Source organism: Capronia epimyces (genome assembly GCF_000585565.1).
Source record: "Capronia epimyces CBS 606.96 chromosome Unknown aczIQ-supercont1.5, whole genome shotgun sequence".
NCBI lineage: Eukaryota > Fungi > Ascomycota > Eurotiomycetes > Chaetothyriales > Herpotrichiellaceae > Capronia > Capronia epimyces.
In genome coordinates, this window is record NW_006912908.1 from 424,998 (window position 1) to 444,261 (window position 19,264).

The following is a 19,264-nucleotide window of genomic DNA, read 5'->3' on the forward strand; positions in this document are numbered from 1 at the left end:
TTTCAATGTCGCAACCTCTGGACGACGTTGTCTTCATCGGTCAGGGCTTCTGATAGCTTGATCTTCTCCCGACCAGCCTCAGCCGGTGAGTAGAGGATTCCATGCATGTCAAAAGGTTGGAAGCAAACACCCCGTCGGGAGGGAACGGTTGGAAGGAACGGACTGCCGCGGAGAGGCGAGAGGATCGCAGGAGGGTGAAGACACGGAAAACAGGCTGCAAACACCCCATCGGGAAGTGAACGGTTGAAGGGAATGGATCCCACGGAGAGGTGAGAGGATCGCAGGAGGGTGAAGGCACGGAGAACAGGCTGCAGGATGTTTCCGACCAGATTGATCAGAGCGGCGTAGACAGGGCGCGAGAGACGACAAAAAGATAGGTGAGGTGTTCAGGTCAACAGCGGTCTATCGGAGGAGAGATGATGGGACTTGCATGGATTGCTCGAGAGAACTGGTGTCGTCAAGGTCTAGCACAACCAAACCATGGGAGGAAGAATCGAGGTCGACGCTTCAACGCGTTGATTTCGCCAGGCTGCTTTGAGGCCTTGAGCTTCAGGGTGGCAATGATCTGAAACCAATGCGGCGCCTTAGCCCATCATGGTCGACGGTCGAGTTGCACGGGGGGGCTGAGCCAAGCTGGCGACGCCCCAACAGCTGCTGCATCGCCACGGCAAGGACACTGGCTCCGTCAGCCCACAAACCGCAGGCTCATAGTGCCCGGCCGACTGGGTGTGAAGGTCTCATGAGTTAGACGGCTTCCGCATCTCTCTCTTTCAGACACGCGTCCGGAATCATCTCAGTAGCAAGAACCTCGGAGAGAGCCTGACCCCTCCTCAGTCGCCGTGTCTTCCTCCAAAGTGTTGTCTTGCCGACTCTTTTTCTACCTGCAAACGGGGGGTTGTAGCCCGAGGGATGGGGTGTTCAATCTTCGACGGTCCTTGCAGCAAGCAGGCATCGCCAGAGGTATTGGGGCAAGCTCGTGCAATTTCAACTGGAGGCGGTGACGGGAAGTATTGTAGAATAATAGTAAGGTCCGTTAGAGCGCAGGGGCGGCAGGCTGGGAGAGTTCTGGAGGATGGGGCACAGGGTCTTCGCAGGAGTCTTTCGTGTCAGTAGGAATGGCAAACGACTGAGATGTCAGCTGGGTCCTAATAGGGTTATCCTGGCGGTATCATGAACAAAGACTTCCGCAATTCTATCTTCAGACGGACGAGGGCCTTATCCAGGATGGTCCTTTCTCTTGAACAGCAAATCGACCAGCGCAGGCAGGTCTCCGACACCGGCGGTGGGTGTTGCACGGAAGGATTGAGATCATTCCCGGCTATCCCTCACAAAGGTATCTTGAAGTATGGGATAGGCTGGCTCGTTGCCTGCGGCACGGTCGGTTTCAGCTGGATACTGAGAAAGCTCGTGGGTTCGAGGGCATCGGCTGCGTTTTCAGGGCTGCGGGAGGGCACTGTGCCAAACACTGATCGAGGGGGGGGGGATGCGGATGATATATATCCGGTATATAGAGAGGAACACCATTCAAAAATGGGTACTCGAAGGCGCAGGAGGGTTCTGGTAGCTGGCGGTGACCAAGAGAGGGCGGAGTTGGGGATTGTCGCCGAAAGAATGAGGCGCTATGGGCTTCGCAATGCAAGACTGAAGAGGATTGAAAAGCAGACCATGTACTAGTAAGGTATCAGTGAGTGGAGGGGAGGAGAATAGTAGTTCTGCTCGAGCTGCAACAACTTCAATGTTCTTAGGCCACAAACCGTTGGGGTGCCAGCCCCCGAATTCCAAGGTGGCGGGCGGTCACCATGGCTCAAAGTCCGAGGACCTGTACGGATGTACTGAGTAGAGAAGGATGCATAGACAGCTAGACACGGTCCCGAGGGAACGCACCACCTCGCCAGTGTAGAATGGGTGAATGCTTCCTGATAACATGGGCTAGGTACAGTAATATGTTGCTGCCTGATGGTGACATGTGACATGCGAGGCCTATTACGGTCATGCCACGTGACTTGGTAAAGGCTTGGCAGTCTCGCAGCACGGTGTCACCAGGTGTACTCCGTACTTGGTGTCATTGACAGCCTCGTCTTAGCATTTATATCACCAACGGCACCTACGTTTGCTGTCGCAATGATTGTCCTTCGTAGCGGTATCTTCTATGATCGACAGTGGGCAGCTCTCGAGCGACGGAAAGCATTTGGCGCGCCGCGTCTCGTGTGCCACCGGTATTGACCTGGCAGCCCTTGAGACAGGACTTCTCGGTGGTCACTCTGTTGCCCGAGGATGTCGTAGTCCTCCAAACGCGTTGCAACTCTTCCTGAGGATAGTACATATTGTCTGATGCGAAGGCATATCTGGGATCAATATGTCACCCACTTCTCTACGGCGAGGAGAACGAGCACTCCTTCCACTCCAAGAAGAGATGATGGAGCACGACGACGACTAAATTATATTCGCCTGATCGATGGGCAAGAAGAAGTTCTCCGGCTTACTTGGCCTCTCACCTCCATGCTCCGTCCGGTGCGCCAACACCATTTCTGCTCAGTCTGTCGACCAACATACGCCTTTTCCGAGGGCCCATCTTAGCTTATCTTGAGCGTATTCAAGATAACGCCTTGGCTAGCAGACGCATATCTCGCGTTCCTTGACTGCGCTAGGAAGTCAGATTCGGAGCGCTCCTCCGCTTCGACACGGGAATCTTCATCTGTCGTCTTACCGAGGATGATCCATTCGTGAAAGTGGGCATTCCTAAGAATGCTTTAGCCATGACTTGGTCCAGTCGTGGCTTAGTCTAGACGGAAACCTTCGAGCTCATGATCCTCCAATCTCGGAAATGCGGCTCTTCGTCCGCCAGACCCTGGACAGTGATGGCGAAAATGCCTGCCTCGAAGTTCCAATTGTCGATTTGGCTTTGAGATACCAACCGACTTGCTGATACCATCAGCCCGCACCTTGGCCGCTCACTGGCTACCTCAGAACCGCACTGCTGGGGCGAACCACTGTCATCGACATCTCGTCCCCAAACCACGGCCCCTCAAGGATCGCGCTAGGCTTGGGCTTTGACTTTGACTTTCGCCCAATATGTCCTCTGGGGGACTCGCTCTCTGCTTCAAAGACCTATCTGGAGAACTGGAGGACTAGAGACTCGGCCGATTGGTCTAGGGTCGACCCAGATGCTACAGGATGGGATGAGATGGTCGAGGACGGTCGCCTTTCAGAATTCCGTCCTAGCGACCACAGAGAGGCATGGCCCTTCAGAGGATGGGGCTGACCTGAAGTCTCCGTCAATCTCCCCATATCGTCACCAATGTTGCCAATGTCTCTCAGGTCGGATCGTATTCTAACGACATTAAGAATGGTGATCGACGCCAGGACCTCCGACTCCTTCGCGGACACGGCGCACCTACGGCGGATCCTGCAACGGGGAGCTCAAATTAACCTCTATTCAGGTTGAATCAGTGGTACTGGTCACCCCTCCCAGCAACGCCATTCACAATAGTCATCAATGCTCGCAGCTCACAAAGTGTGGAGTGTGCAACCTCCTAACTACTTGCAATGCGGACTATCGTCTCTCGGGAAGCTCTTCCTGTAAACAAGCCGCGGACACTGTGTCGCCGTCTTCCATCTTTGCGCGATCCAAGGCGAAAGAATCGAGAAACCTCCGTTCCAAAACCCGCTCCCGATTCTGCTCAACTGTGTTTGAGTTTTGATCGAAGCTATCCGCTGACTACCTCTTAGCTGATTGGACTGTCCGGAGCGTTCAGATCACTGGATCGAGGAAGTGAAGGTAAAGGGGCGCTGCAGGCTGCAGGCTGCACGAAGCAGCTCTGCGTTCCCCCGATTTCGGAGATTCGCATCGGGGTTCCAGAGGCGATCTAAACGCTCCGGACAGTCACTCCGCTAAGGGGTAGTCGCGCCGACGAGTTTCGGAACCTCTCTTGTGATGCTCCGGAGCTCAATGAGGAAGAAGGGATCGCTTGCGGCGAAGGCGGAAGAGGAAAAAGGATTCGCTCCCAGCGTCAGCGGAGTAGGTTGGTTGATCATTTCCGCTGCGAAGGCGGAAGACTCATGCGATGATCTGAGGCTAGTAGGCACCGCTCTGAAAAGAGCAGCCAACCATGCCACGGTGGTGAACCAGAACAGTCACTGCCCAGCCTTCTGGAGGGATGGCAAACTGGCTTCCCAACTAATCGGACCTCTGTCTCACTTCTTGCCGTCGTTTCCGCGACTTCCACCACTAACAAGGAGCTTCAACCACTAACAAGGGGCTTCCACCACTACAAGGAGAAGGTGATGACCTACATGAAATCTGTCCTGTGTCCTGTGTCCTATCATGACACGTCGAACCTCGTGGACGAGATGAGATGCCCCTGGTGTCATCATCCCAACATGTGATCAGCCTCCGACTGACATGGACACTCGCCGCCTAGCCACGGGATCCCCAGAAGTGGGAGTTGTAACGACACTCAGTCTGCAGGATCACTCCCATTCAGTCTTGAGGACGCGGGGAATCATTCCCATTCAGTCTTGGGACGCGGGACTCCCTCACAATGGAATCTGGGGAACTACCGCCGCCTATGATGATGCGAGTTGTACAGACGAGTCGCGGGAACCATCGCGGTGGCTGTGTTCGTCAGATACTGCGCTGGCCATGAAGAAACCGAGTACGAGTACCTCTTGGGTGCTGCGGATCGGTAGATCTCTCATTTCTCCTGATGATCTTGATGTTCCGAAGGCCATATCCTGGAGGAGAAGCTGAAGTTCGAGGTACCGAAGGCCATATCCTTACTGGAGGAGAAGCTGAACTTTGAGGTACAGAAGACCGAGGGTACGGGTACTCTGGAGAGCTTTGACCTACATTGCTGCGTTGTCAAGCAGGGTGTTCAGACACAGACACTGTATTCCCACATATATCATCAGACACACTATTCCGACATATATCACGTCGTCGACAAGCACGATCATGACGGCAGTCTAGTACTCGGGACAGTGAGGCCCGTTGACCCCTGAAAGCAACATTGATGACTTGAGTTGGGACAGTAAGGCCTATTGGACCCCTGAAAGCAACATTGGCGACTTGAGTTGGGATAGTGGAAGACCCGTTGACCCCTGAAAGCAACACTGGTGACTTGAGCTGGGACAGTAAGGCCTGTTGGACCCCTGAACTTGAGTTGAATCCCTGAATCGAATCGCTGGCCGCCAATGAATGGGAAGAGTCGCTACCTCGCTACTGATGTCGCGCGAGGCTCAAGGAGAAGTTCGAAAGCAGGAAGAATCAAGGAGAAGTTTGAAAGCAGCATGAATTGCGAAAGGAGCAAGAATTGCGGAAGCAGGAAGAATTGCCCAAGGATGGCGTCGGTCTTGAATCATGAATGTTGAATCTTTGATCTCGGAGGGAACTCAGTTGCATCTTAAGTGGCCGTGGCTTACTGAGGCTTGAGCAAGTATGTAGGTGCGCAAGGTGCCCATTTCCTCCGGGATGTCCGAGACTCGAAGGACATGGTCTTTCATGGGCTTTACGCCTATCTAGGCACCTATCTAGGTATATTGATCAAGATTCAAGACGGGACTTTATGCCTATCATTTTTAGCTATATTGTTCAAGCTTCAAGATTCAAGACGCGGGATATGATTCTATGGTTCTGTGATTCTGTGATTCTGTGATTCTATGATTCTGTTGTCTCTCGCAGCTGTTCTGTTTCTGAGATGGGCAATCGCTCAATTCTCAGCAACAACCGTTGTGGTCTCTTCATCTTCATATTTACAATTGATAGGTGGCACACTCAGCCTCTTGTAATTGATATAGCACTAAGCCTCGTCTCCTGACAATTGATAGCACACTCAGCCTCCTGTCATCCCCGGCTTCCTCCATTCTCCAACTCAGGCTCCCTTTCCCTTACTCAAATTGATCACCAACTGGAGGGAGAATACCGTCGTAGTAGGGTAGGCGTGGTACCCTCAAATTGACCACAACTGTAGGGAACATACCGTTGTAGTAGGGTAGGCGTGGTAACCTCGGCCGGTCTCGTGAGGGTAGGGTATGTCGTCACACTGCCATGTCATGTACGGAACAAGTATCAGACAGAGTCGTCGCGTCGGATTCGTCGCCAATAGTCATTCGGAATCTCTATCGTCGTCTGGATTCCATCAACGAAGGCCTTTCCTTTGCGGAGTCGAGAAGCCCGGTCTCCTTCATGATCCGCTCCGCCACCGTTTGATTCGGGGGTGAGGGCTTTCTTGCATGGAGGGAAGGTTGGGAAGGTTGATTCAGAGGTGAGGACTGATTTTGTTGCATGGAGGGAAGGAATTAGATCTCTCCTCTCCTGTTGCAAAAGTTGCTCGATCGCACCGCACCGTTGCTTCTCCGTACTCGTCGAGTGAAGCTTAAGCTGTTTAGCACCTAAACACCGCCGAGTGAAGCTGTTTCGCATAAATATCTCCGAGTGAAGCTTGAACCGTTTAGCACAACTATCGTCGAGTGAAGCTGCAGCACATATCCCCTGGAGGTCTGCAACTGCAATGTTGTGGTTCGGTTCGGTTCACTGATGCGATGTGATGCAGCAAAACCCACAGCACAACTACCAGACCAAGGCACTTGTCTTCCCGCAAAGTAAGGTCCCGCGAAGTAAGCCACTGCTCTTCCCGTCTCAGGAAGAACGGCACCGAGTAGACCGAATGCCTAGCTAGGGGTATGTTTCCGTTTGGCTTGCTGGTGGGCAGCTGAGCCACAAAGTCATCATGGAGCTGGAGCTGCTTTTCTTCTTGCATGTCCCAGGACTCGCGGTAGGTGTTCATCTCGTCCACCAGCCAGCCGCTGGGCATAGACCGACTTGTCCAACGCCTCGACAAATGTCCCGCGAAGTAAGCCACAGGCTGTTTTGGTGCGTCTGACGGCTGAACCCAATGGGCCACCAACGCTGAAGTTTAGTCAATCCCCAACGCTGGAGTTCAGTCGACCCTCAACGAGAAAACCTCGATCGGGCGGCTTCGGCGCTTCCCCGACGAGCCGTCCGCCAAGTCCGACTGGGCAGCCGGCACCAAGATGCGCAAAGAAGAGCGGATGAAGAAGCGCGAGTGCGAGGCCGAAGAAGAGGCCGAGCGCAAGCAGCGTGCTGAACTGGAAGTGCTGGTGGTCAACGACACCGTCGGGGCGAAACCGCGGGTCACAACATTGTAACCCCGGAGCTTTCCAAAGGGAAAGGAACGGTTGCCACCATGATCATCCTCGGAACCACTGACTTCCCTCATCTTGGGGCATCTCTAACAAGGTGATTATTGGGTCCATACATTGGTATGGCCACCGCGCCACGTGTTCAACGAACGAAGACCAAAACTCCGAACCGCAACCCTGAAATGAAGACCAAGATACCGAACCGCAAGCCTGAAAGCGGTAGGCGTGGTGTTGAGGGACTTGGTAGACTCATAGATCTCTTCGTTGGCAAAAGACCGGAACGAACCGAACAAGCTCTTTACCAAAAGCAGCTTCTTCGGCGCTGTCCGCTGTCCGCTGTCCGCTTTGCCGAAACTTGAAACTTGCTTGGACGGAAGGGCGGCAGGACAGTGCAAGCAAAGACCTCGGACTGCATCACCCATCGATGGGAAATCCCCAAACCGACAGTTGCGAATGATCTCTTCTCTCTTCATGTGGGGGTTGCTCCGGTTCCGGAATTTCATATATTGGAATCTTTGGACGAGCTCTTCGGGATCCGTACATGTGCCCTCGTAGGGCTCATGTCTTCGAACAAGCTCTTCAGGATCCATACATTCGTCCTCGTGGGCTCATGCCTGTCGAGCATCATAGGCTCGGGGAGTGGCAACTAGAGCCTTCGAGACAGCAATGGCAGCCCCGCGGACCTGGGGAGAAGTATCACAGAGCACAGAGCCGATAGCAAACTGCTCAGTTCTTGCTCCACAGCCGAAGCTACTTTTATTCGCTCGTTCGGCGAGAACTCGTGCCCATGGTGCCGGCGCCCTCCCCCATCGGGGCGTAAGGGTCGAACTATCGTGGCGTAAGAGTCGAAATCTGTGAGCTTTAGCTTTATAATCAGAACTGGTCGAGAAGGAAATTTCAACTGGTCGAGAAGTATATTCGAGGGTGGATATCGTTATGAGAGATGTTCATAGTCCCGCGGTCAGCTTGACCGCCTGTCTCAATGCTTCTTTCAGAGCCAGCAGCTGCCGAACCGCGCGGTCTTTGAGATCGGGTTGTTCCATCAACCACAACCACATCGCTCGATGCCTGAATCAGGTATCCGCCTGAGCCATCCTGTTTTGGGAGGTCGAGAAGCAAATTTCGAGGGTGGATGTCGTTGTGGGCCATGTTCAGAGTCTCGAGGAATGCAGCGGCAGAAGTCATTTATACTTCGTTCTGATACCGACGACCCAGTGCCGTACCTACCTCCGCCTGGCGATGATATGCTTCATGACCTTTGTGTTCTTTCTCCGGGACCACTGGGAGATCTTTGCCGCATCCACCGGCTGATCAATTGTATCGTCCTTTGCCGTAACCTCAATGACTCTTCCAGGATATCAGCTGTAGCCTCAATCACTCTTCCAGGATATCTTTCCGAGCGTTCTCGGTTTGACGTGATCCAGGGGGCTGATTGAGACTTCCCTCGGCACAATAGGAGAGAAAGATCGCATTTGGACCGAGTCGAAAGCATTCAACGATATCCGAGCAGACCGATCTTCGCTCAAAAGCCCGTAGAACTGGACCTTGCGTTTGAATCGCTCGTATCCCGATTTGAATGGGTATTTGACGACGATCTGGGGTGGATATGGTATACGATGCACACTGCACCCTCACTAACCCAGTCGCACTTTGAAAGTTTCGGGGGGATGTGATCCAGGATATCGTCCGTCATGAGTCCTCGGAATAGATATTGGTATGGAAGGTGAACAACAGAGAATGTGAGGAATCAGCGACAATCGCAGGATAGGACAGGATCGCGGGACAGGATCGCGGACAGGACACGACGGCAAGATAGAACTGACGAACGGTATATGCGATAGTATTTGTTGAGGTTGATCCAAAGGACGAGAGGAAGGCTTTCATCAACACCCGAAACACCAAAGGGATCCAAGGAGATGATAGCTGACTTGATTGTAGGTCATACAGCGGTCGACATTCTCATTTGAAAGAATTCAGAATCAGAGGTGCATGATTGGCGTAAGTCTTCGAAAAGGGTGATCGTTGGCCAGTCATCCTGAGGCGTCCAACATCCTGGTCACCGTCCTGATCACATGCGAAGACGGTGGACACGAAGCGTCTTCTGTGGAATCGCGAAGACGTTTGACACGAAGCCTCATCAGTGGCATTCGATGAAGATGAGAGACGGATCGGGGAACATTTTGGCTCTGTGCCGACATTTGAGTTTCCACCAGGTATATCAAGACCTGCTTCCTTCTGCTGACCTCGAGACTTGACCATGCCTTCTCAGTTCAGCAACCTCGAGACTTTACCATTTGCCTTCTCAGTTCAGCAATCACCAGACCTTTCGACTGCCATAATATTCGTCAGTATGTCAGCCGATCCACGGCCCTCGCGGATGCCGGAACAAGACATTGGCCAGCGACGCCGCCACCATGGGCACAAGCCACGAAAACAAGTCTTCTCAGGATCAATCAGAGCAGGTTGATCAGCAGGCAAACTCTGCCTCTTCGGCCCGGCAATGGTGAATCTGGAAACCATAATAATGCTCCCCGGACGCTTCACACGAACAGGACTGCCGAGCAGTAAGAAGACCTCTATCGTACCTTTCCTCGGGGCAGCCACAGCCCTCACATTTTCTTCTTAGCTTCAGGGCCAGCCAGCCTCCGGCTATTGTTTCCTTTCATCTATCGAGGATACTCGAGCACCGTCCAGGCCTCGAAATCAAACACTGAACATGTTCAACGGGCAGGCCCGCCGAATTCGCCGGAGAAGATATTCGACTGTTGGGCCATTTGCTGACCGAGATGATGTGTTATCTTCTTGGTGATAGATTGCTGACACGGGGTATCCTTGAGCAGGGGTCGGGTGGTTCGTAAAGAACCCCTTATAAGCTGGCAAACTTAGTGCTTGGAGTGCTCGGATATCTGGGGGTCGAGGTCAACTCAAACCCTAGCTCAACCGGTTTGTCGATTCAGGTCTTGTAAGAGAGTTGTCTTGACAACCTAGGTCGGTTTTGTGCTTCCGCGTTGACAAAGATCTCCACGCCGTACCTTCGCAGTAAATGTCCCCTTCCTGGTTCAATCTTCTTTCGCTGCTTCATGGCCTCGGCTTAACTTGAGCACATTGTCTCAGGAAGCCTTCCTTTTGCGAGTAAGATGGCGTCGCTCATCACTTGCACTTGCTGACATCGTTCGGGGAGGTCGATATCCGCGGACTGGGGAGACCTTGTTCTGCTAAGGCGACACATCCTCTTCATGAACATGTCGATCAGGGGAGCCTCTCAAGTACGACGAGCCTTCTCCTAGGCCGGATCTCTCCTTTCTGTGCCGACCTCTAGGCACCGGGTCTCTTCTTTCTGCCCGACCTCTAGGCACTTCTCGGGATTGTTTTCCTATGCTCTTGCGCACCGTGGTCCCTCAGCACGCTCTCCCGCAAGACCGATAAGGCCAGTCACGGTTTTGCCGACCTCCATGTAGATTCCGTCACCGAGCCTGGCGCTGGCTAGCTTCTGATCACTCGGTGTAGTTGAGCTGGGCGCTGAGTGAGGCAGACTCACTATCCGATCGCGTCCGCCGAAGTGAGGTTGTGGATTTTATAGGTGACTGATTTCACCAGTTTCTTTAAAGTGTCCTTGCGGCCGGTGGTGTCTTTACAGCCAGCAGTGCGTCTGCGTCCAATATGTATGCGTCCAATATGTATGCGTCCAATATGTATGCGTCCAATATGTATGCGTCCAACACGTCTGCTTCCAATATGTGATAGAGTCAACGTCTTGAACAGAGGAGCTAGAGGATGTTCGCGGTCGTCTTGGAGAGGGCGGGTTCAGTTGCCATTCGGTTCCTCGTTTCTCGCTTGGAAGGCTTCGACAGGAGAGGGGTAGGTAGATGGTATCTACGTACGCTTTGTTGTGTTAGCCTTCGATCATGGAACAACGGTGGCGGCTTACATGAGGACTTGTGATGTCGCTGACTGGAAATCGAGGCTGTTGGTGGATTCTTGATGAGTCTCATCAACCTCAATCAAGCGGTCCCAACGGCTGCTCCGTCGAACATGTTTTCGCCTTTCTGTCTTCTTGATAGACTGGCTTGAGCTCACTGGAACTCTAGGCTGCTCTGATTTCGCCTTTCTGTCTTCTTGATAGCCTGGTTTGAGGTTGTCCGAGCGGAGAGCTTACACTGTCTCAACGTCGACGTGCCATAATGGGATCGGGGAGAGAGACATAGGCAGCTTCATGCAGTTGCTGACGACGTGCCGACACCGACACCGACACTGACACCGGCGGACCTGAAGCGCGGTGACATGTGACATGACAGCACACGAAGAGGATGGTCGGGCAGTGCTTCTCGGCAAACACGACTCCATGTCGCAGAGTACTCTGTATTCAGCACCGCAAGTAGACACCTGCTCCGAACTCATGCGGTGCTCCCAGGAGTGGTTACAAGCATAATTGAGAAAAAGGGGCGCGGTATCAGAAGTCAACAGAGTAATAAGGGCGCAGACGGAATACCGAAGCTCAATTAGTCAAGGCCATTGATATTCCAGTGTCCGGTGAGGCAAGGCAACAGATTTTGGGAGCAGGTCAAGAACCCGAATCCTTTAGGTGAGTGAACCGATGGTTGGAGGAAATAATCGAGGGCCATTTCGGGAACCGTTCATTGTGTGACACACGTTTACATGTCAGTTGAGTTGCCTTTGCCAACGGGATGACTGATGATAGATGATGTGAGGGTTGATAAGCCTCTGACAAGAAACCCTTTCATGGCTCCCCATCGTCGTACCAGGACGCCATATCCATCATGCCACAAACGAAATATCAACGCGCCAGCGGCCGGCTCTGCAAACACTGCTCCTTCCAGCATCTCCCTTACAATTCTCAGAGGCCATGGTGTCGGCGTGTCCTAACGTTTCTGCGAGAATTCCCTTATTTGTTGGCTTTGCTGTTTCAGCAAATCCAAAAGCCCCCTCTGCTGCTGTTCGGAACCTTTTTGTTGCTGCTCCATCTGGTTCGTCAACTCTTTTCTGACTTTCCCCTCTTGCTCCATCCGTTTCATCAACTCTTTCCTCTCTTGCTCCGACTCTTGCCTTTCTCGTTCCAATTGTTGCTGCAGATTATGTACCATAGTCCGCAGCTCTGCAAGCAAGCCAGAAGCTTGAGACTCGGCTGCGCTACTGTCGTTCTGCGAACTCTGGACACTGAGATCATCCAAATCAGCAAGTTCAAGCGCGGAGTGTATGGGATCTGCCATTCGATCTATAACACCCTTTAGACGCGCGAGAAGAGCCGGCGCAAAGATCTGGCATACGTTCAGGGTAAACTGGCCACACGTCCAGTTTGCTTGACCCTTCCCATAATTAAGGGGGTGCTGCTGGATGGTCTCACGCCAGAAGGTCGTCTTCTCGCCGTCAATTTCGGGGTATTGGACATAGATCCGTATACAATACTCATCGTGCGAAATTGAGAAACCTAGAGCTCTCCTATGCACGTCGGATGCACAGTTGGCTTTCCGGTAGAGGTCAACAATACCTCGAAGCGCAATGGTCATGCTGTGGGTATTGGGAAGATCAGCCAGATACAGGCAACCGCCACACTGAACTTCGCTTGTCATGAAGGGGAAGTAGATATCTTCCCGCGCGGTATAGTAGGACTTTTCGCTAGGGTCGATACTGAGCTTCTTTCGTTGTGTCTCGGTAAAGTTAGACCACTTGAACCCTAGGTGTGATCCGGTTGCGGCCGTGGTCCATAGAACGGAATGGCTTTCGTCCAGATGTCATTATGGCCTTCAATGAGACCATCAAATTCTTCCCGTCCCATGATACGGAGGTTCTCGACTGATGGTACCACCCAGGGGTGTAGATCGAGGTAGATTCGGGCTTTAGATCTGCCGCAGAGAAGGGTCTGAAATCGATCGAATTCTTCATCAAATAGTGGATTGACAGGCTGGGTTGACTGATGTGAAGGAGATCTTCACATAACGCCTTATCCTCGTCGACAAGCCCGGCATCCGACGGTCGCATGAAACTGCCCTTCATCTCTAGCACAACGGAATAATTATCATCTCGGTACGCCGCGTATTTCTTTTCTCTTGAGACTGGAGACTCCGTGACTTCATTTGATTGTGACAGCATGCGGCTGGGGCTATCGGACGACCGCGATCGTTTTGGAGGAAGTAGACCCATATCGCTAGGGTTTTCGCCAGCGTGGGCGAACTTCTCTCCCTCGGGGAGATGAGATAGCCACTCCTCGATGAAAGGACTTGGCTCAACGGGGGTTGCTTGTTCGCGTGGTCTCTTTATTGGGTGAGAGTTCGATGGGATATAGTCGAGCGATCTCGCTTTTCGCTTCTGTGGCGAGGAGTCATTGTGGGAAGACCCCGTTCGATCCTGAGTGACTGGTTCAGCATTGTGGATGGGAGTTTGGACTCTCTTCTCGCACTCACCCGGAACGTCTTGGTCGGCGGTGGCGATGGAAGCGGATTTCGCTGCTGTTTGTCATTCGATGGGTCCGCAGGTGTTTGTTGGTCGGATTGGCGGCCAATTTTGTGCGGACTTTTAGAGTCGTCGTAAGATGTGCTCCGTCGTTTGTCTAGGAAACTTCAGTGGCGCCCAGGTATTGCTGGGGAAGTCTTAATCACTCTTGGGAGGGATGTGCTCGCAACTTTGCACGTTCGTAGTCAAACGTTCCGGCTCCATCTCGAGTGGGAGATGGTGACTCTTGAAGGGTAACACCGAGAAGGCAGCGGCGCCTAAAAGAAGAGCGTCTATAACACTTATTGGCGTTTCAAGCTGTAAGTTCGCCAAGGACGAATCATCCTGGCGAGTATCATGTCACATGTAACAATCCAAGGATAATCTACGAGGCATCAGGGGCGCTAGGTAGAGATGAGATGTGATGTCCTCTGGAAGTATGGTGGTGGTGGTGGAGATGGAGATGTTGAGGAAGGGTGGTGCAGGCAGGGAGGCCTAAGACTGGGAGCCAAAATACATGGTGGATTATACGGCGGTCCTTCTATTAAGTAGAGAGCTACTGTCTCTAGACATAGAATTTCAATATGAGAAATACAAGAGTCACTCTAGGGAGGCCGTAGATTATATCTAGTATCTTAGAAAGATAATCATTCGGTAGAGCTGGAGGTTTCCCTAATCTTATCGAAGTACGGATAGTAGTTGGATAAACCGCCTTTAATTCTGGCACCCACCCTAAGCCCCTAAGCCGGCTGTTTCGCTTGACCTTCTATCTCTGCCTCGAGCACCCCTGTTACCTGTTACGCAGACACGACGTTCCCACCACCTGACCTCCTCACCGTTTACACCATACGAGTACTTGAAGGCTTGAACAAAGCGACGCTGCCGTGATGCCTGGTGATTGGGTCGATCACGCCTTGCAAAGAGTCTCTCATTTGCTCGGCAATCACTCCTATACTCCCTTATTCAGAAAACCTTCGGCGGTGGTCGATGCCTACTAGTCGCGCGAATCTAAAGAGAGAAACTATCGAGGAGCGCAGGAGAGCACCAGAGGCTACAAGATCAGTAAGTCAACGTCTTGCGGGGCGAGTTGTTTTTTGTTAGATATATGATTGACTAATTTCCCAGGCTTCGAAGATGAAAAGATACTCCTGTCAGTCTAGCGAAATACACGACGGACAAACGTCTCACAAGTGACGAGAAGAAGGGTAAAGCAACATATCACACAGGGACGATGTCCTCACTCATACTCTGCCCAGGGCAAAACAGCCACGAGTTCAGTGGCGGTGGAACCAGCTCAGGTGTCTCCAGCGTATGTGGGCCAAATCCACGACGTCTTGGCCGAGTTCGTCACGTCGAAATCATCGTTGGTCAACACCGCTTGAAGGAAGACAGTGCAGTTGTTCACTCCGTTGGACTTGACCCAAGGCAAACGTTACACAGGCATACTCTTTCCTTACTTGCCCACTCGCCTTCTTGTCCCTCTAGTCGCTTCTCAAAGCTGTCAAGTCGGCGTTGAAGCCTCTTCCAACACCTTTTATTGTGGGCCCGAATCGGGAGAGTTGGAAGGGCCGTGCCGCCAGGATCATCTCGGAGATTCGCGGTCTAGAGTCTACGAGGTTATGGCGGGTGGAACATCCACAATGAAGCTCTTGTACCGCATAACGCCATGGGTTGGGTCGACTCTCAGCCCCACAGACCTCAACAGCGGTCTCGTGGAGTTTCGTAGACGGACGCTGGGTGTCTGCAACAATCCCAGGAGAATACCGACGTTGCTCTTACAGTGCGGTTGGGAAGTCAGGCCTTTGTTGCAGTGGGAGACAATAGAAAGCCAGTCACGAAACCGAAGATTGGCGGCAGTAGACTGAGGGAGCGGGACCATCCAATATTACAGCCAAGCAGGCAATCATCCTCACCTAATGCGTGATGTTCCTTGTGACTATGGGCTTTGATGAGTTTCCCAGTATACCAATATACTCAGCGCTTATTCTTTACCTCTCCAAAGTCCAATTCCGTTTCTAGACCAGAATATCCCGCCATTTCACCCAAGTCGTGACCAAGGCATTCTGAATTGTGGCTGTAAGATCCTGAAACAAGGGCTCGAGCACAGATCGGATTGCTTCACATGCTGCATGCCTGCAGAGTATCCCTTGTTTCAAGCTAGGGTTTGGGAATATGGTATCCCCCAGCCCCCCTTGGAACGATCTGTCCTCGGCACCTGGCTGCCTGGAGATCTTTGGTGCCGTGGAAATGCTGGGGTAGTCGTGACTCTGAGTCGCTTGGGTGTGTCTGGAATGCAGATATTGAGGCACAACCCCATCAAAGTGTTGGCATTTGAAGCAGGGCAGCTTCTTATGAGCTGGACGCACGCGCTTGATCTCTGCTAGACAAAGAGGATACGAGCAACCGATAAAAGGAAAGTGGTAGATGAGGAAGAGATCCTCGCTGGAGCCCAAGGTGGCCCTGATGTCCGGAGATACCCAATTCAACCCAATTGATTGACAATCCCCGACTATCTGGTTTCTTCAGGACATGTCGTTTCTGGCTTGGATCCTTAGTAGGCTGCGTCGATATAGGGCACGGGGAATCTCACTTTCTTACCATCGCAGGCGTGTCCTGATGCCAGCGCAGCCTTGTTTGACCTGTGTACTTGCTGGCATCGCGCCTCCAGGACCAGATACACCAGTCTTTGGCCTCATGATTCTCTCTCCGACTCCGGTGACATCGTTGTGAAATCCTCCAGTTGAACTATACATTTGCCGTTGGATTTAGGCCGTTCGAAGTAGGCCAGCGCCCTTCCTCGTGGAAATCGTAGTTGCAGGACCTCACAGGTAGAGATAGAATACAGAACACAACCGATCCCAAGAATATCCTGGGCTGATTACCTCCCTGGGGCAGTCATGCGATCATGCCGCATCTTCTCACTCAGGGGATATAATAGATATAGAATACTTTGAGTGAAGCGCACATTTTCAGAATTCGGTGATGCAGAGCACAGTGTCGGTCTTGATGTCTAGTACAGCGACATTGCGTGACGGAATGTAGAGTAGAGGGTCGGATATGTGTCTTATGATTTTGGAACACATCTTCTGGTCCGGCTTGTTGTTGATGAAACCTGTCAAGTCCCCATCTGGTTGGATCGATCCGCTATTCTGGTTGCATCCGTGATATCCAGTGATCCAATGGCGGGATCCATAGGGCGCTCCTAGATCCTCTCATTATCAATGAGCTCACGGAAGACGTTCCAGCCCTTGTCGTACCCAACCTAAACTTTGGGTTGCTGTATAACATATTCGGAATCTAGTGTCACGTCAACATGAGCAGCAAACCCATGGCTCAGGTATCTCATCCCTAGAGGTAAGCTAGCAACAACGACTTGAGAATTGACAGGATCCATTCCAGTATGACCGCACGTGCGAAAGCTGCGGCGACAGTCAAAAAACAAAGTGCACTTCTGAATTACCGTAAGTGGCCAATGACAGATGATTGGAAGAACGGGCGTTTCAGTCAGTCAGTCATCGGCGCGCCCTTCAAATGAATGTAGACTCTTGCTGTGCGACTCCATGAGTCTCCATAACATCCTCAGGTCACCACGCACCAATATTGACCGTCAGTACGCCGGTGATACAACCCGACGCACCGCCACCCGTGCTTTCATCATCCGTTCAACCCTTGGTAGCTGCTTGCGACGACTATGCCTGCTGAGACACCCACGGCCTTTTGCCTTGTTACTTCTCTTCTTCCCTTGGCGCGGTCGACCGGCCCAAACATCGTCGCATGGATGAGAGATAGATTTGCTCATAGAATAGGGTTTCCCTCGGACCTTGGCCCTGGTGTAACATTGACACTCAATTCAGGAGGTGTAGGAATGTATTCATGCACAGATCTCCGCTAGGGCCAGCTGAGGCAGATGAATCGGAGGGCAGAGCGGCCACCAAACAGTAGAGCCGAAACGGGAAGAGGAGGTCGAACGCTCGTCGATGGCTGGAGTTCGGGGGGAGTGGGTTCGAAGGTCGGTTGGACCCTCAGACGACTTTTAAGCATTCCTCCGTTAAGCAACGGCCAGACGTGTGTTCAACTCATCGGACAGACAATCAAAGCTGCCACGGGCAACGATGCGAGGGAAAGACTTGGGAGCTTCAAAACCGGCTGAAGCAGTGAGAGGACTCGCTCCCCAAGTATCCAAGTATATCTGCCTGCCGACAGGTGGCACAGTTGAGAGCACCACGCCACCCCGCCTGCGCAGGTCAAACAATTCGGCCGCGCCTGATGCCGCGACGCTGCTCGAGGGCGCTGAAAGACTCTCTGAATCGGGGATTGGAAACGCAGTCTTGGCGCCATGGCCTCACAGCGCGTAACGCGTCACAGGTTACGCGTCACGCGTGCAGCGAGTGAGTGCCTCGGCTCATGAGGTGAGCCGCGCAGATGTCATCAAGACGACGGCAAAAATATCATTTACCCTTCAGACGACAGAATTTGGTTCTATTTGATGATGTACAAAAGTAACACTGTGGACCTATAATCATCAGTGAGATGTCTCGTATAAGTATGTAAACGGCGTGATTACCAACACGGACCTTCAATAATACAATTCAATTTGACTCCTATTCCTGCCACACCACCACACCACTTTCCCCGTCGTCGTGAATCTGCGACGTTGAGTACTACGCCAATATTCGTAATCATCCTACGGTGTCCTAGCCGGATAGACACTTACGACGTTATCATAGCAATGCTTCCACCCTTATAGTCCCAGCAAGGTGCGAGAATTTACTTATAATACATAAGTTCGCTCTATACTTTACCATGGGAGTTCTCTAGATGCCTAGTTGGCCTGGAAACAAAAGTGTTCGCACCCGGACGCTGAATTCCCAATATGCGGGGGCCGGGGATGAGATGTGGCTGAAAGACATCACCCCGGAGCATTTCGACAAGGCGTTCGACACCAACGTCCGATTTCCCATGTTCCTGATGAAGGAGAGGCTGCCCTATCTCCGCCGCGGAGGGCGAGTGGTCAGCCTGGGCAGTGTGGTCAGGCGTCAAGGTAGGAGGGAGACTTGATCGGTCGGGGACTCCTGGGCTGACACTCTGCGCTCAGGGTGGAAGATGCACCCTGCATATGGCATCAAGGCCCGTAGGGAGAGTTTGGCACGATCTTGGGCCGTCGAGTTGGGCCACAACTATGGCATCACGGTCAATGCGGTGAACCCAGGACCCGTGGCCACTGATATGTAGGAGTATGTCTGGACCCCCGCATCTTCCTCCGAACATCTGACACTAACACGAGACACTCGCCTAGGCCCACACCAGCCGAGGCTCTGGTTGAGTTTGATCATTATATCAAGAGCACCCCGGCGGCACCACGAGTCGGTACTGTCGACGACATTGCTCAGACTAGGTATGGCCTTCCCGTGCGAAGATGGTGCCAGATGGGTGACCCGGGTTTGTTGCGTGTGCGAACGGAGGCGCGGTTTTGGTATGATCTGCTGCCAGTAGCAGCATCCCTCGATGGGAGTGCACGGATATGAGGGTTGATTTTCCGAGAGGGTCATGTGATAAGATGGCTAAGCCTATTTCGCCGCTTTTGTAGATTTGTGGGCTTAATTAAATTCACGAGCCCGCATTCAAATTGCCCATCCCCAATCAACTGCATGCTCAG

The 19,264-nt window shown here is 52.5% G+C and overlaps 2 protein-coding genes across 2 annotated transcripts; one reads left to right on the top strand and one right to left on the bottom strand.

The window, feature by feature from the left end:
• Window positions 1–12,041: 12,041 nt before the first annotated feature.
• A1O3_06105 (uncharacterized protein) lies at window positions 12,042–13,833 on the bottom strand (the record flags this gene model as incomplete). Its single annotated transcript, XM_007736225.1, has 4 exons — window positions 12,042–12,897; window positions 12,983–13,524; window positions 13,581–13,726; window positions 13,776–13,833. 4 exons carry the CDS (start codon window positions 13,831–13,833, stop codon window positions 12,042–12,044), a joined length of 1,602 nt encoding a protein of 533 aa, XP_007734415.1.
• A 4,668-nt stretch (window positions 13,834–18,501) lies between these two features.
• Window positions 18,502–19,133, top strand: A1O3_06106 (uncharacterized protein; the record flags this gene model as incomplete). The annotated part of the gene is made up of 3 exons (XM_007736226.1): window positions 18,502–18,649; window positions 18,704–18,836; window positions 18,905–19,133. 3 exons carry the CDS (start codon window positions 18,502–18,504, stop codon window positions 19,131–19,133), a joined length of 510 nt encoding a protein of 169 aa, XP_007734416.1.
• Between the last annotated feature and the right edge of the window lie 131 nt (window positions 19,134–19,264).